The sequence below is a fragment of the Malus domestica genome, chromosome 02 (assembly GCF_042453785.1).
Source record: "Malus domestica chromosome 02, GDT2T_hap1".
NCBI classification, from domain to species: Eukaryota; Viridiplantae; Streptophyta; class Magnoliopsida; order Rosales; family Rosaceae; genus Malus; species Malus domestica.
In genome coordinates this window covers 28771330-28788667 of record NC_091662.1, presented here as the reverse complement: position 1 = coordinate 28788667, position 17338 = coordinate 28771330, and the positions used below count along the sequence as shown (strand labels likewise).

At 37.9% G+C, this 17338-nt stretch overlaps 1 protein-coding gene and 1 long non-coding RNA gene across 2 annotated transcripts; one reads left to right on the top strand and one right to left on the bottom strand.

Annotated features, from left to right (window-relative positions):
• The first annotated feature begins 1671 nt into the window (after nucleotides 1–1671).
• Nucleotides 1672–16471, top strand: LOC103409944 (mechanosensitive ion channel protein 10-like). The gene is made up of 5 exons (XM_029099016.2): nucleotides 1672–1915; nucleotides 13699–13822; nucleotides 14021–14314; nucleotides 14957–15159; nucleotides 15961–16471. Exons 1-5 carry the CDS (start codon nucleotides 1707–1709, stop codon nucleotides 16229–16231), a joined length of 1101 nt encoding a protein of 366 aa, XP_028954849.2. The 5' UTR covers nucleotides 1672–1706; the 3' UTR covers nucleotides 16232–16471.
• Nucleotides 4021–5595, bottom strand: LOC108175159 (uncharacterized). The gene is made up of 3 exons (XR_001792031.3): nucleotides 4861–5595; nucleotides 4598–4751; nucleotides 4021–4500 (listed from the first exon to the last, which is right to left on the bottom strand). It is a non-coding gene; the product is annotated as an uncharacterized lncRNA (long non-coding RNA).
• Nucleotides 16472–17338: the final 867 nt, after the last annotated feature.

The following is a 17338-nucleotide window of genomic DNA, read 5'->3' as shown; positions in this document are numbered from 1 at the left end:
AAAAGGGGGCTGCTTTAATTAGCGTGAATGTTTTCATACTCAATAAGTTTTGTTGGTAACTATATTTAATGAAGTGTAAGTGTGCCAAAACAAAACAAAATTAATGCTAAACCTACCACATTTTTACACTAAATTTGATCTGAACTTTATATATTTTTATGTCGACTTGCAGTGGTAGATGGGGGAGTAGAGTGGAGTGGGGAGGAATCGTCAAACTCTGCTTGGCTCCTATATATGTGCGTTTGATAACGTTAATCCTCAGTGTATAAAGAGTTTCAACAAAGTAGGGGTTAAAAGTCAATAAGAACATATGCACACTACTGACGTATATATGATCCAAGACCTTTTCCTTTATATATCAAAATTTGTTGACTGATTAATGTTGGTTTTAGACTGCGACATCCAATTTATAGAAGCAGTCCCTAATTTGTATTACCGGAAATGTTCACCAAAAAAGTTAAAAGTAATGATCCATAACTAAAACGTGAGAATTGCAATCTTCATCTACAATCTAGAATGAATATATATATATATATATAGAGAGAGAGAGAGAGAGAGAGAGAGAGAGAGAGAGAGAGAGAACGACAGCTATCTCCATTGATCAATGTTTTCTTCTTAACTCTTTTATCCTAGAGGAAACCCAACACATTTCCACAGACTTCCATCCAATAATATACTTTTGGGGGTTTTTTTGTGAGTTGAATGCAAGCCATGGAGGTCCAGAAGAGCAACACAGACCATGTAGTAGTCACCATAGACCAACCAAACCCTAAACTCAAACAGTCACCCCAGGCAGACCCTAATATTTCAATCCCACAACCCTTATCAAGTGCAAAAACCCTTAGACGCCTAAACTTTTCGAAGCCCCGGTCACGGTTTGAGGAGATTAAGTACCCTTTGCCACCAAAAACAATTCATGAATCTGAACAACTCCAGCCCTTAAACCCCTATCAGGACAACAACTCGTCCACAGATGAAGAAGACGATGAAGACTGGTATGAAAATGAAGAAGACGAAGAAGAAAATAACGATGACAAGCAAGGAAAGCACCTAAAGAGAAGGAAGAGAAAGATAAACAAGCGAGCTGTAATTGAGTGGACTTTGTTTCTCATAATAATGACTTGCTTGGTATGCTCTCTACGCCTAGATTCTCTTAAAAACAACGTGAAATGGGGTTTGGAGATATGGAAATGGTGTGTAATGGTCATGGTTATGTTTTGTGGGCGTTTAGTTTCTGGTTGGGTTGTGGGGTTTCTTGTCTTTATCATAGAGCGAAACTTCATGCTTAGAGAAAAGGTACTTTACTTTGTGTTTGGTTTGAGAAAGAGTTTCCAAAATTGTGCTTGGTTAGGCCTAGTTTTAGTTGCTTGGATGATCATGTTCCCTGACAAGCACAACAAGGTCCTCAAGAAAATCTTTTGTGCTCTTATCGCGGTGTTGATCGGAGCCACGATATGGCTGCTTAAGATCTTGTTTGTTAAAGTCTTGGCATCCTCATTTCATGTAGCCACATTCTTTGATCGCATGAAAGAGAGTGTTTTCCACCACTACATTTTGGAAGCCCTATCTGGGCCTCCACTAGACGAGGACGAAAGGGAGCTTCCACAGCGTCGTTTTCAGGCGTCGAAGTCGTTCCTGCAAGGCTGCGAGACAAGTCTCATGCGGTTTCAAGGTCCTACAGGCGAGAAGGGTCGAGGAGGATTGACATGGAGAAACTTAGAAGGTTGAGCATGGCGAGTAGAGCAACGGCGTGGAGCGTGAAGAGGCTTGTAAACTACGTTAGGTCTTCGGGATTGTCGACGATTTCGAGAACTATAGATGATTTTGGAAATGCAGAGTCGGAGATTACAAGTGAATGGGAGGCCAGAAATAGTGCTCAAAGGATTTTCAAGAATGTTGCTAAGCCTGGTGCTAAGTAAGTTTTTCACTTTTCACTTTCCCTACCTGCTATACTCTTACTTTCACTACATAATTTGCATATATAAAATAACAAATGGTGCATCCAAAGTGATCATTAGGTGAAGATATTATGATGCATGCCAACCCTCTTTATTATTTTGCTTTATCACTTCTTGTGACAATGATGCGTCATCATATATTTGAAGTGTAATTATAAATGGTCCTTTTTTTTAAAAAAAAAAAAGGTAGATAAATGGTCCCTTTCTTACTTTTGCTTTTCTTCTTCTTCTTTTATTTCTATTATTTTTTTTTACCTCCAGCAGTTATCTCCTTGATGGTCGACAGGTCGACAGGTGGTTGGGTAGGTGCATTATAGTGTCACTAAACACACCTATTCATAATGTTATGATGCTTTGCTATTAGGGCACACTAAGAAAAAACTCATTTCTAGATGAAATAACTTTGTCGGATTAAATACGTGAATGTCGCCTTTTATTTTGGGATGTGCTATTTACACATTTTTTTTTTACTTTTCACAAACCATTTGTTAATTTTTGTCCGTTGATCTTCTTTAATTCATCTGATTCGACGACCAAAAATTAGAAGGGTGTGTGAGAAGTAAAAATGAGTGTGTGAATATCACACCCCTTTATTTTTCCGACAATGTTCTGTCAGACAAAAGTTATCGTCCAAAACTCGTCGCTCAATTATAGACCTAGCATTCGTGTTGTTTCTCGTGTTTGTGTCGTTTTCGTGTCATACCAGATAGTTTAACGGATCGTGTCGTGTAATAACCGTTAACCCGACCCGTTACCCTTTAAGAAAAATATATTTTAAATCAATAAAAATGAAAAACATAATTTGAACCAAAAAAATGTAAAACATAATACTAAATTAGTATATACATACTAAATTTCGGAGTTGATCCCTTCATGAAAGTTTTAAAGTTTTTCATTACGAGTAATTACATTTTTTCACACTTCTGCAATAATTATTATTAATTTTATTAATTTTGCACTCAAATAAAAAACATTGTTCATGAGATTTGGATGGTTTTAAAATCTAAACGATTATGTAACCATCGTCTAAGTATTGAGGATGCAATTATGAATGTTTATTATGCTTTCACATCTTTCAGACTTATACATTAATAATTATGAATTTTGTTTATTTTGAACTCCCTTAAAAAAACTATTCATGAGAGTTTGTATGGTTTTAAAAATTCAAACGATCATATACCCATCCTCAAAGCATAGAGGATGCAACTACGAGCATTTGCATATTTTTTCATATTTTTCGCACATGTAAATTAATTATTATAATTTTTTTAATGTGTTTGGTATTTTTAAATTACTTGATATTTTTATTTTTAATGTGTTTTATGATTTTTAATCTCAATCTTTGCCTATAATATACTATTAAAATAAATAAATAAATAAAACTTAAATTTTAAAATTTATATAGAATAATAATTGATAAACAATATATACATATTCATTATATCTATAGTATTTTATAGTAAGTTTTTTTTAGTAGTTTAAAAAATTAAAATCATCAAAATAACTTTTTTCTTATCGTGTCGAAACAGGTTACCCGTGTGTCACTCTCGTGTAAACCTGTTAAGGACCCGTTATTAATGGGTTATTATTGTGTGACCCGATAATGACCCAATTAGTTATTGTGTTGACCCGAAAGCTGTTATTTTGGTGTCGTTTATGTGTCGTGTTAACGGGTCGCGTAAGAAATTACCAGGTCTACTCAATTATTTACCTAACGAATAATAAACATTTATCAGACAAGTAGAGTTGGCCCGACGAAATAAAGTCTTCGGGTAAAAGAGCATTGACCGACCTGACCTAACGAAAGAATCTTGCTCGATGACATTATTTCGTCGAGTTTTCTAAAAATATAATAATTCAAAAACCATTTTGCCCGACGAAATATTCATAGGGCAATTATTTGAAAAAAAAATTACAAGAAATACCCGCTCAACGAAATTGTTTGTTGGGCAAAGTATTTAAACATTTTTCCAAAAAATCGAAATTTAAAAATTTAAATTAGAATTAATTAATTAATTAATTCTAATTATATTAATCTAAAAAGCTAAAATAAATCACAATATTAAAGAATTTTATTTAATTATATTAAAATAAAATATTTATAACAATTGTATGTAAAAAATACTAAACTTAGTACAACTACTAGGTGACTGCTGAGGTGGTTGGTTGGATGGCGGCTAAAGGTTCAGAAGATCAGGCTGACATTGATTGGGTTATCCCAACAATGTACAGCAGAATGCCCTCATCTCGCTGGTGCGCATCTTCTCTAACTTCTTCGTCTTGCTGGCGCATGACCGCTAGCTCCATCTCCAACTGCTATAGTCTGGAAGACGTCCCGCTTGTAGTCTAACAGCTAGATGAAGAAGATCACCGAGGTCTTGAATTCGACGCACTCTTAGGCTGGGAAGTTCTTTGCTTTCAGTCGGCCAACCCCGTCCATCCACAACTGTAGAGATACCTCTAGATCAGATGTCAAATCCTCCATTGACGTGTCCGATTATTGTTGGGCGATATACTCGTCCTTCTTCTGCAACATAGAAGTCTACAAAAAATAGAGTAACCAATTAAGATTATCAATCATAATTTTAAAAATTTTAAGTTAATGAAGTTTGAAATTAAAATTTGAATGGAATACTTACATAAATGTTGTTTCCATAATTAGCATGCGTATCTCCCAAGCCTCGACTTCCAAAAAAAGCAAACTCTTATCACGATGTTCCTCAACCCAAAAAATGAAGGGCCGAGAACCAGATTGATGAAGGTGCAGCTTTGCTTCTCGATTAGCCTTATTTGCTGCCAATTTTTTATGTGAATTAAAAAAAATTAATTAAACTTAAAAAAATAAACATAAATATAAAAAACAGAAATTGAAAATTAAAATTAAAAAAAAAAAAAAACTTACCAGAAATGCCGGGCTCTAAAAATGACTGCACAACCACTCACACTGGCCAGTCCTTTCCTTAGATTCTGGGGGTCAATTTGTAAGAGCCCATCTGGAGATGCACAAGTCTTGTAGTACTCATTCGTATCCAGGTGCTCCATGTTGATGGAGAAGTTGGTTCGAAATAGACAAAAGAAACAAGTATATTAGATTAAAAAGTACATTAAATAAGTAAAAGTAAAAGAACTAATTAATTAACGAAACTCCACACACTGAAATCTGTCTCATCATCTTGCCATGCACCTAGGGAAGGGTAAGCATCTTCCTTGAAGGGCAACCATGAGGCATTTCGTACAGATGATGGCACCCATATCGTAAGTCAACAAACTGTTGACTTTTGTGCTCGCTTGCTAATGGTGTGAGCTATAATTGACCACGATCCTATTTTGTGAAAAGCGAGTGATTTGGTTGGAGGCCAAGCTTCTATAGATTCCCCGCACTTTGATCTTCCTTCGGGGTTAGGAGTTCTCCATCTCCCTTCGGATCCACGACTGCTTAATCGAGCTCTGCAACGTCAATAGGGTGAACTAGGGTTGGCACATGATCATGTCATCTCTAACTGTGAACATGTTTGACAGATTGTGGCACCCGCCCTGATGCATCAGAAGTACTGAGGCCGGGTGCCTACTCGACAGTGGCCGACTAGATGCCGTTGGGTATCTCTACCACTAGGTCACTCTGACCCGAAGCAAAGGCAAAGCGGTGGCCACTAGTGATCAACCGCGATGACATCTATAAAAAAAAAATATTGTACAATTTTCAAAAATTTCCTATAAATTTAATTTCGTTCCTACAAATTTAATTTCTTTTCTTCAAATTTAATTTTGTTCCTATAAATTTAATTTTCTTCCGACAAGTTTAATTATATTTATACAAATTTTACACAACCTACCCACCATCCTCTAAACCACCCCACCCCGCACCACCCTCGTCCACCACCCCGTTGCCCTCACCGTCCCGACGCCCCAACCCGCACCCACCTAAACCCACCACCCACTAAATCACCCTACACCACCCCACACCCACCCACCCACGCTCGCACCACCCCTATCCACCCCAGACCCCAACCCCAGTGGCGGAGCCACTAAAGGATAAGGGTAGTCATGGGCCTATCCTGCAATTTTTTTTCCCTTTTCTATGTATAAGATATAGCATAACCTCATTTTATTTCTGATAAGTTTAGTTGCAATCTTGAAATTCATGGATTTGGGATTCTCTTATTCTAGTTATAATGATGTAGCTTCTTCAACTTGTTAATTACTTCACATTCATCTTTGGGTGGAGGAGATTAATTTAGGTCGAAGTTTTTGACCGTGGTTATTGAATCTAATTGTCAGGATTTATCACTTACTCTATGAATGTTGGCTGATATTTTTCTTTCTTGGCTTGAACTTCTAGTCCATCTGCTCTTAAATATTAGTTGGATTATGTGACTATATGGTTGATGCGGTATGATATTTTTCTGAGTTGAGATAAATAAATCGAAATACAACCAATCTATCTTGTATTTTAGGCATTAAAAAATAAAATTTCATATTTGTAAAATGCCCCCCGTGATGTAAGATCTTGGCTCCGCCACTGCCCAACCCACACCCATCTAAATCCACCAGCCCCTAAACTACCCACCTCGTCCACCCCCGCTCCCCACCCTCCCCACACCCTAACCCTCACCCAACCAAACCCACACCCACAAATCCTACAATTTCACAATCATAAATGTCACAATCACGTAACCTTACAAAAAAATTTCAAAAAAAGAGTTAGAGAAACCTTTGTAAGACATGAGAGAGTAGAGAGAGACATTAGAGAGAGGGAGTGAGAGAGATAAAGTTCAGGACGTGCCACAAGGAGGAAGAAGATGAAACTTCTCGGTGTTGTAACATATAAGATATTTTCTCGATAGAAGGGTATGTCGGGCAAAGGTTTAAAAGTATGACACGTGTTCCTAAACCCTAAAACATAAAATATACATTCGCACGACGAATTTTTCACTTGGCACGAAACCTTAACCTGACAAATGACACTTTGCCTATTGAACTTATTTTGCCACGCAAAAGCCTCTGAAGAGACCAAAACATTGATTGTATTTGCCCGACAACAATTTGTATTCCTTCAAGTAAAGACTATTTGCCCGACGAATTACGTTTCGTTGGGCAAATGGTAATTTCTGGTAGTGGTGTGTTTACTTACGTTTTTTTGTGTAAAATGAAATTAGTATGAGAAGGAATGAGATATAAGATAAACAATTTCCTACATTAATGGGATACCTTCATTTTTAATATCTATCACACCCAAAACTTATGGGGCCACCTATTTCTTCATTCATCTGGTTGTTAACTAATGAATACATGACTAAGAATGATACTCATTCTTTCGAATTTCATTTCTTGTTAATAAATATGCCATTAAGTTACATGGTTTAGTATTCTTGGCCAAGAGTAACAATAATTTTTTTTTTATAGAAACAGTGCTCTTATTAGACGGTTTAATATAGGATAGTGCTATTCGCACACCTATTTTTACCTCCCAAACTGTTGGTATTGAGAAGTTTACTAACTCAATACCAAAAATATGTGGGTGATAAGTTTACAAACTCTATCACACCTCTCACTTTCACTCTCAATAAAATTGGACAAAAATAGAGAAATGAGGGAAGCTACAAGCTTTGGGAAACAAGGCACTTTGATATTAAAAACAGATTGCAAATACACTTCTAGAACTGAATGACAAATCAGATGGGATTTTTCTCACACACTAAAGCCTTACGAGAGGCTTCTTTAAATACAAGACAACCTACACCTTTACACCATCAATAGACAGCACACAGACAGCAGCATATCTGCTGTCTTTAACACATGGGAACGTGAAAAAGAAAAGACCAAATGTATTCCAGGTTGTCTACATTCGGCTAGCACACAGCAGCTGTCTTTCCAGCTGCAAATAACACAGATTCGACTAGCACATGGCAGCACACTGCTGTCTTCCTGCTAGCACATCACATGGCAGCACACTTGCTGTCTTTCATCACCATTCGGCTGAATAATGAAGGAGCAATGATGATTATAATTTGCTGGAAACAATCTGTAAAGAAAGGTTAGCATCACATGGACAGATCACATGACTTTTAATTTGAATTTCCAACATGCCCCCTCAAATTAAAACGCCTTCATGCCTAGCATTTCACGTAACAGCCGGAATGATTCAACTGGTAATGGCTTAGTGAAGATGTCTGCCACTTGTTCCTTCGTGTGACAATAGACAAGCTCAATTGTCTTTTGCTTCACATGGTCCCTTAGAAAATGGAACCTGGTATCAATGTGCTTGCTCCTTCCATGTTGAATAGGATTCTTTGCAAGCTTGATTGCAGACATGTTATCCACATGAATCACAGTCGATTCCACTTGTGGATGACACACTGACTTCAATAGATTTCTTAACCAAATTGCTTCACATACTGTTGAGGCTACAACAACATACTCGGCTTCACATGATGACAAAGCAACAATTGATTGCTTCTTTGAAGTCCATGAGAAAGCTGTTAATCCTAGAAAAAACACATAGCCAGTTGTGCTTTTCCTTTCATCTTGGTCACCTCCCCAATCACTATCTGAATAACCAAATAATTTTGCATCTTCACCAAAATTATAAAACAGACCATAGTTTAGAGTACCTCTTATGTACCTCAAGATTCTCTTGGCAGCCAGCCAATGAGACTCCCTTGGTGTTTCCATGTACCGACTCACGAGTCCAACACCATAAACTATATCAGGTCTTGTGATTGTAAGGTACCTTAGACTTCCAACCAAGCTTTTGTACACGGTTGAGTTTACAAACTCACCTTCTCCTTCCTTGGACAGCTTCAATCCAGTTGCAACTGGAGTGTTGACAATATTGCACTTATCCATATTGAATTTCTCCAATATATCTCTCATGTATTTTTGTTGAGAGATGTAGATACCGTCACTTTCTTGCTTCACCTCTATGCCAAGAAAGTATGACATTAATCCATTGTCAGTCATCTCGAATTCACTGAACATGGATTGCTTGAACTCATAGAACATTGCTTCATTATTTCCTGTAAACAGCAAGTCATCTACATAGAGACAAATAATTAAGAACTCCCCTTTTGTACCATTCTTCATGTAAACTGAATGCTCGTATAGACATTTCTGAAATCCATTTTGGTGAAGGTAGTTATCAATCCTTGAGTTCCAAGCTCGTGGTGCTTGCTTGAGGCCATACAAAGCCTTCTTCAAACGATACACCTTATCTTCTTTTCCTTGTACTTGAAAGCCTTCTGGTTGTTCCACATACACTTCTTCCTCAAGAACTCCATTAAGGAAGGCTGACTTGACATCTAGTTGATAAATTTTCCATTTATGATGAGCGGCAAGAGAGATTAGCAATCTTACCGTGTCAAGTCTTGCAACTGGAGCATAGACTTCATCATAGTCCACTCCATACTTCTGTTTGTAGCCCTTTGCTACAAGCCTTGATTTGTACCGATCCACACTCCCATCTGCAGTGCGTTTGATCTTGTACACCCACTTGATACCAATTGCCTTCTGATTTGGTGGGAGCTTTGTCAACTCCCAAGTGTCATTCTTCTCGATGGCATGGATTTCTTCCTCCATGGCTATTCTCCAACGATCTTCTTCCACAGCTTCATTGAATGAGAGAGGCTCGTGGTCTGCATACAAGCAGAAAAGGTTGGTTTCTTCTTCTTCTTCTTGTCCATATATCTCGGTGAGACTTCTTAGTCTCACTGGAGTTGAAGAGCTGCTTTCTTCACTAGATGTAGGACCACTCCTTGCAATTCTGTGCACTGGAGTTGTTGTGATTATTTGAGCAGGTTGTTGCTCAACAGGTGGTACAACTTCTGGTTCTTCAAAATCAGTGGAAACGATCTTCTCTTTACTGACTTCTTTGTTGTTCCACTTCCATGCCTCTTCCTCACTGAAGATGACATCTCTACTAACCACTAGTTTGCCAGTTAGTGGGTTGTAGAGCTTGTATGCCTTGGACTCTTCACTATAGCCCACAAACACACACTTTTCACCTCGATCATCGAGCTTTCTCCTCTTGGTTTCTGGAACCTGAGCATATGCAACACACCCAAAAACTCTTAGGTGTGCAACACTTGGCTTGTATCCACTCCAAGCTTCTTGTGGTGTCATCCTCTTGACACTCTTTGTTGGACATCGATTCAACAAATAAATCGAACAAGCTACAGCTTCTGCCCACAATTCTTTTGGCAAATTCTTCTCCTTAAGCATGGACCTTGTCATGTCAAGGATGGTTCGATTCTTTCTTTCGGCTATCCCATTTTGCTGTGGGGTATAGGCAGCAGTCAGTTGATGCCTAATTCCTTGCTCCTTGCAGTATGCTTGGAAAGCATTGGAGGTGTACTCTCCACCTCTATCTGATCTCACAGCCACAAGCTTGTGGTTGCTTTCAGCCTTTGTGAGTGCCTTGAACTCCTTGAAGATTCTTAGGGCAGCCGACTTCTCCTTGAGAAAATAAACCCAAGTCTTCCTACTTAAATCATCAATGAAAGTAATAAAATACCTATTACCTCCATAAGACATGGGATCCAATGGACCACATATATCTGTGTGCACCAACTGCAGTGGTGCCTTTGCTCTCCATGTATCACCAACAGGGAACGATAGTCGTGCTTGCTTGCCAAGGACACAACCTTCACATACTTGGCGTGTGGCTTCAATTTGGGGTAGACCACGAACCATTCCTCCACTTGACAGCAACTTTAGGCCATTGAAATGAAGATAGCCAAATCGAAGATGCCATTTCCATGACTCATCTTCCATTACACCGATGTTGCAGCTTCCAATCTTTGTGTTCAAATTCAACGGGAACATCCGGTTCTTTGACATTCGAACACGTGCAATAAGCTTTCTCCTTGCATTCCTGAGAGTGAGAAGCATGTTCTCCATATGTATAATGTACCCTTTCTGGAGCAGTTGACCAATGCTCAGAATGTTGCTCTTCATACCTGGTATGTAGTAGGTATCGGAGATGTATTCTTCTCTACCATCCTTCTGGATGATTTTGATCTTCCCTTTGCCTTCAACTGGCAACTGTGAGGAGTCACCAAGACTTACAGATCCATAGGCCCCATCTTTGAGTTCGGCAAAAAACTCATTCTTTCCACACATGTGATTGCTTGCACCAGAGTCCAAATACCAAACATCTTGTTGGCTACTGGAATCATGGTGTGCTAGCAAGACTGTAAGTTCCTCACCAGCATTTCCATTTGATTCTGCCATGTCGACATGCTCACCATTTTTATATGAACATTCATTTGCATAATGTCCATATTGCTTGCAAGTGTGACATTGGATATGCGCATTTCCTCGGGTAGATCTCCACTCTTGAGATTGACCTCAGTTTTGTTCATAGCCTCGACCTCTTCCTCGAGCTCGTCCTCGGCTACGGTTGGATGAACTCCCACGACATGAGTTCCCCTGCCCACGACCTTTATTTGGTTTGTCAATTTTCAATTTTGACTCCAAAGCTTGCTCTAGTGTTGTGGGGCTTGCATTCTTCTGAATGCGTTGCTCGTGAACTAGGAGGGATCCTAGTAGCTCCTCTGCGCTCATCGCCTCCAAATTCTTGGATTCCTCAATGGCAGTCACCACATGCTCAAACTTAGATGTGAGTGACCGAAGTATCTTCTCCACAACTTGTACTTCATCGAGTCTCTCGCCATTTCTCCTCATCTGATTTACTATCACAATGAGCCTTGAGTGATAGTCGGAGATGCTCTCCCCTTCATTCATGTGAGCAGTTTCAAAATCTGCTCGAAGTGACTGTAACCTCACTTTCTTGACTCGATCTACTCCTTTGTAGATTGTACTGAGTGTGTCCCACACTTGCTTGCTCGTTGTTGCTTCTGCAACCTTCTCGAACGTTGAATCTTCTAATCCTTGATAGAGAAGATACAACGCCTTCTGGTCCTTCTTTCGTAAATCCTTGAGAGTGTTCCTTTGATCTGCAGTATATGTGGCTTCTTGCTCGGTAGTGGGTACAACATACCCATTACTGACAACTTCCCATAGCTCTTGTGATCCAAACAATGCTTTGAATTGGATGCACCATCTTTCATAATTTTCTTTCTTCAATGTGGGAACTTGGAGCTGCACTAAGGCCCCGTTTGGGATTGAGGTGATTTTAAAAAAAGCCACTGTGAAAAAAAGCTGAGGGTCATTTTTGTGTTTGGTAAACTGAAAAAAAAGGGCTTATTTTGGAAGCTGCTGTGAGAATAAGCTGAAAATCAAAGGAAAAGCTGAAGCTGCTATTTGCTGCTTTGAAAAAAAAAGCCAGTTTTTTCAAAGCACACGAAGCTACAGTGTTCCTTTAATGAAAAGACACACTATCATCCTGATTTTTTTTCCAAAAGCACTTTCACAAAAAAGTTTACCAAACACTCTACTGGCTTTATTTCACAGCCGCTTATTCTCACAGCACAGCCGCTTATTCTCACAGCAGCTTTTTTTCAAAGCACAGCAATACCAAACCAGCCCTAAGTTGGATGCCATAACTGCTACACCTGCCAGAATGGTATTCTGGCTCTGATACCAACTGTTGGTATTTACTAACTCAATACCAAAAATATGTGGGTGATAAGTTTACAAACTCTATCACACCTCTCACTTTCACTCTCAATAAAACTGGACAAAAATAGAGAAATGAGGGAAGCTACAAGCTTTGGGAAACAAGGCACTTTGATATTAAAAACAGATTGCAAATACACTTCTAGAACTGAATGACAAATCAGATGGGATTTTTCTCACACACTAAAGCCTTACGAGAGGCTTCCTTAAATACAAGACAACCTACACCTTTACACCATCAATAGACAGCACACAGACAGCAGCATATCTGCTGTCTTTAACACATGGGAACGTGAAAAAGAAAAGACCAAATGTATTCCAGGTTGTCTACATTCGGCTAGCACACAGCAGCTGTCTTTCCAGCTGCAAATAACACAGATTCGACTAGCACATGGCAGCACACTGCTGTCTTCCTGCTAGCACATCACATGGTAGCACACTTGCTGTCTTTCATCACCATTCGGCTGAATAATGAAGGAGCAATGATGATTATATTTTGCTGGAAACAATCTGTAAAGAAAGGTTAGCATCACATGGACAGATCACATGACTTTTAATTTGAATTTCCAACACAAACACCCTTGTTAATTTTGTCATTGATCTTTTTCAATTCATTCGATTCGATACCGAAAATTGAGAAGGTGTATGAGGAGTAAAAATAGGTGTGTGGATAACATTACCCTTAATATATTGTTTGTCATCTAAGATGATCACAAATTCTTTTTAATTTTGGATGTTTATTAGACATAATATGTTTTATTGTGTGATAATCCTGGAACATAGCATGTACAAAATATATAGCAAGACAGTATTATTGGTATTACAAAATTAAATTGTTAATGATACTCAAAAAGTGTCTCGTCTTTTAAATTTTTTAAGCCTACAAAAGTATGCATTCACTAGACTTGGTTTATGATTACACTTGTTTTATACATAATAACGATTCAAATGATTATACTTATTTTATATATAATAACGATTCAAAGGAAACTTAATGCCTCCTAATTGAGAGCTTCTTACTTATTCAATCATTCAGTCATTTTATGCTATGTTTTTTGTTCATGAACCGTAGCCTAGATAATTGAGACCGACCAGGCTTCGATGATACAATTCTCAAAGGCTCAAAGTTCTTTTTTTTTTCCTTCGTCTGGCCGTCCTTATACAGATACATAGAAGAGGATGATTTACTACGGTTCTTGAAGAGTGATGAAATTCACACCATATTTCCTCTCTTTGAAGGAGCGATTGAAACGGGAAAAGTTACAAAGTCGTCCTTTAGAAATTGGGTGGTGAGTTTCAACATAATTCACATTTAGCAATTTCCTCACTCAATATAGCTGTTGTTGCCAAAACTTACAGAAAGAGACATGAAACTGAATCGAATCAAAACGGCACACATTGACCTATTTAGATATACAAAGCTAATTTTATATATAGCACTACTCGTTTCCTAATAATTTTATAAAATTGGTTGACGGGTTTTATAGGTGCATGCCTATATTGAGCGTAAAGCATTGGCTCACTCCTTGAATGATACCAAGACTGCTGTCCATCAACTTCACAAGTTGGCGAGTGCAATCGTAATTGTGATCATAACTGTGGTGACTCTTTTGGTGATGGGTCTGGCCACAACTAAGGTGATCTTTGTTGTTACTTCTCAACTGCTGCTTGTGGGATTCATGTTCCAGAACATGTGCAAAACTGTGTTCGAGTCTATCATCTTCGTTTTTGTGATGCATCCATTTGATGTTGGTGATCGTTGTGTGGTGGATGGAGTTCAGGTCAGAGATATTATATACTCTACTTTTCAGATTACCTCCTGCAGGAAATTATACTAATAACCCAAACCTTTTTTCTTCAGTCATCTCCTAAGAAATTTTCTTTTATCATGCGTTCCCTAATTTGGAATTTAAGGGCTCATTTGTTGACGAATAGCCCAATTGAATACATATATAGGTACGTAAAGAAGATTTTGGGGGAGTAATTTGTAATTGGACCGACTGAAAATTTGGCCAAAAAAGCTAGAAAACTTGTGGCGATCGAGAACTTTATAGGGTGTAAATACAATTTACTATGTATGATAATGACCTAAAAAAAAAGGTTTTATGAGTAGGGGATGGAAAAGAAGTTAATATGAGTATTTCAAAGTTGTAAGATTTTTAAATGACATATTTCAAGTAATTATTTGAAAATTCTTCGCATATGCCTATTGATTAGTTCATGTAGTGTATTCCTAATTCCTCATATCTAACTTTTTATTATCTATTTGTTCATTGCTATGCCAAATCCGTTGGAATTTACCCCTTAGTGAACAAATTAAGTAGCCCTAGCAATACTAACATTGCATAAGGAGTATTGCTATTGGTCTTGTTATTTATTCCTCTTGGATGAAATAATAACGTTCAATGCTTATTTTTATGCAGATGGTTGTAGAAGAGATGAACATTTTGTCAACCGTTTTCTTAAGATACGACAATGAAAAAATATTCTACCCCAATTCTGTGCTTCTTACAAAGCCTATTAGCAATTTCAGAAGGAGTCCAGATATGGCTGACAGTATTGATTTCACAATTGATGTCTCTACTCCAGTTGATGATGTTTCTGCACTCAAGAAGGCCATACAATTGTAAGCAACCCACCTCATCCACCTTTCATATTTCCATTTTTGACTTGTTAAATAGCTTGCATAACCATGAAATGATCAAGCTAAAAAAATACACACTGATTATAAAAGCTATTCTAGTGATACCATTTTTTTTTTTTTTTTGAAAAGAAGTTAGTGTTTCATTACTAAGAACATCTAATTCAAACACAATAAGTGCCATATGGGATCATTTTTATAATAAGTGCCTATGTAATGTGTAAACCCTTCACTATTAATGAGAACTCCTCTACCCCATGGACTTAGCCAAACTTAGGGTGAACTACGTACATCTTGTGTTTGCTTTCCTGTCTCTATCTCTTTACGTATTATCCTCAATGGGTGACCGGAGCAACCAAACTTGACACTTTACGTTATTCTAAAGTTTCATTGATTTTGTGCACCAACAATGATAGATTACTAATTTTCTCTACATAAAAATATTAGAAAAAAAATTAAGGAAAGTGTTATTGACACTTTAAAAATCTCATTCTACACTCCTCACAAGTGTATTTTTCTTTCTAAATATAGAAAATTTTGGAGTGTAGAATGAGAACTTTGGAGTGCCAATAACAATTCCCAAAATTAAACTCTTTCACATTTCTTGCTAAATTCTCTCTTCCATATTTTTTTTTCACGTGTGGAATTGCTACTATTTACTGCGAAAAGTTACAGTATAACACTTGGCACACACTGATAGGTGGCAATAATACTACAATGTCACTACATTTTAATATATGTTGAGGAATTATTTTTTGGTTAAAAATGCTCATGGAATTTGTGCAGATATATTGACAGCAAGCCAAAGTATTGGTCCTCAAAACACTCGGTCATAGTGAAGGAGATTGAGAATGTGGACAAGATGAAAATGATGCTGTGTGTTCAACACACCATGAACCATCAAAATTATGGGGAAAAGAGTGCTCGAAGATCAGAGCTAGTGTTTGAACTGAAGAAGATTTTCCAAAATCTTGGCATAAAGTACCATCTTCTTCCTCAAGAAGTAAACCTCCCGCAATTCAACGCAAGCAATGAGAGGTTAACCATACCTTCTTAATCACTACCATTTTCCATGAGGAGCCTGCAAATTTACCCGCACTTCACTATGTTAGACTTGCATGTCGTTTGTATGCCAAACTTAATCAAGCAAACATGAGAGATACAACTAATGGGGTTTTCAAGCAGTTGAAGTTTTAGTTTAAAAATTATTTGAATGTGTTTACTGTAAAAGGAAGTTGTTGTGTTTTCATTGCACTACAGTAATGCTTATTAATACCATCATGAGGTTGGGAGTTCAGTTTCTTGTGAAGCACACTATGAAGTTGCTGGTGGAAATTTATGGTAGTAGGAGATGGTAATTTAGCTACCACGAGGAGGGATTGGGCTTGATGAAGTTGGCAAATTGGCAGACAAGAATTGGTAATCAAGTATCAACATAGTAGCAAATGAAAGACAAAAAGCAATCCTGTCACCGCAGTCTTGGAGTCAAGAAGAAGAGAAATTGCTTACTACGAAGATGGATACTGCCGGTATTGGAAACGAAGGCTAATGCGCATAGTGCACCAAATGGTGTGCTGTTGCCCTAGATGCCGACGAAGAAGAAGACCGCTGTAGAAAGCCTACACGTTGGATAAGAAGGCTGCACTAACGTGCACACTGCACAAAAAACGGTGCAAGTGCTGTTCGAGTCGTTAACAAGACTTCAAAAGACCCCTCTCGTATGCAACTCCATGGACACTCGCTGGGTCTTCATGTCGTTGAACTCACTTAATAAAATGACTACAAAATTAGTTCAAGCCCCGTACACGGGTCACGCTAGGGGCCAAAGAAATTGCGTACAAGAAACTAGGAGAGCAACAGCAGAAGATGTAAAACAACAGAGAATGTTGTAGAGTATAGATCGTAAGATTAAGAGATTCGGAGAGAGAAAGAGAGCCTGAGGAAGAAGAAAGAAGTTTCTATTTCTGTAATGATTTCTTACATATACAATTGATTTATATATCTTTAGACTTGCTTAATGACTAAGCAAACACTTAACAACCTTATCTACAACTTAACAACATTATCATTACAAACTCCCTAATCTATTGCCACATGACACTTAATAAAACCATTGATTCCATATTGTTATCATCCCCTCTCAAGCTTAGGAGAGGAAGGTCCA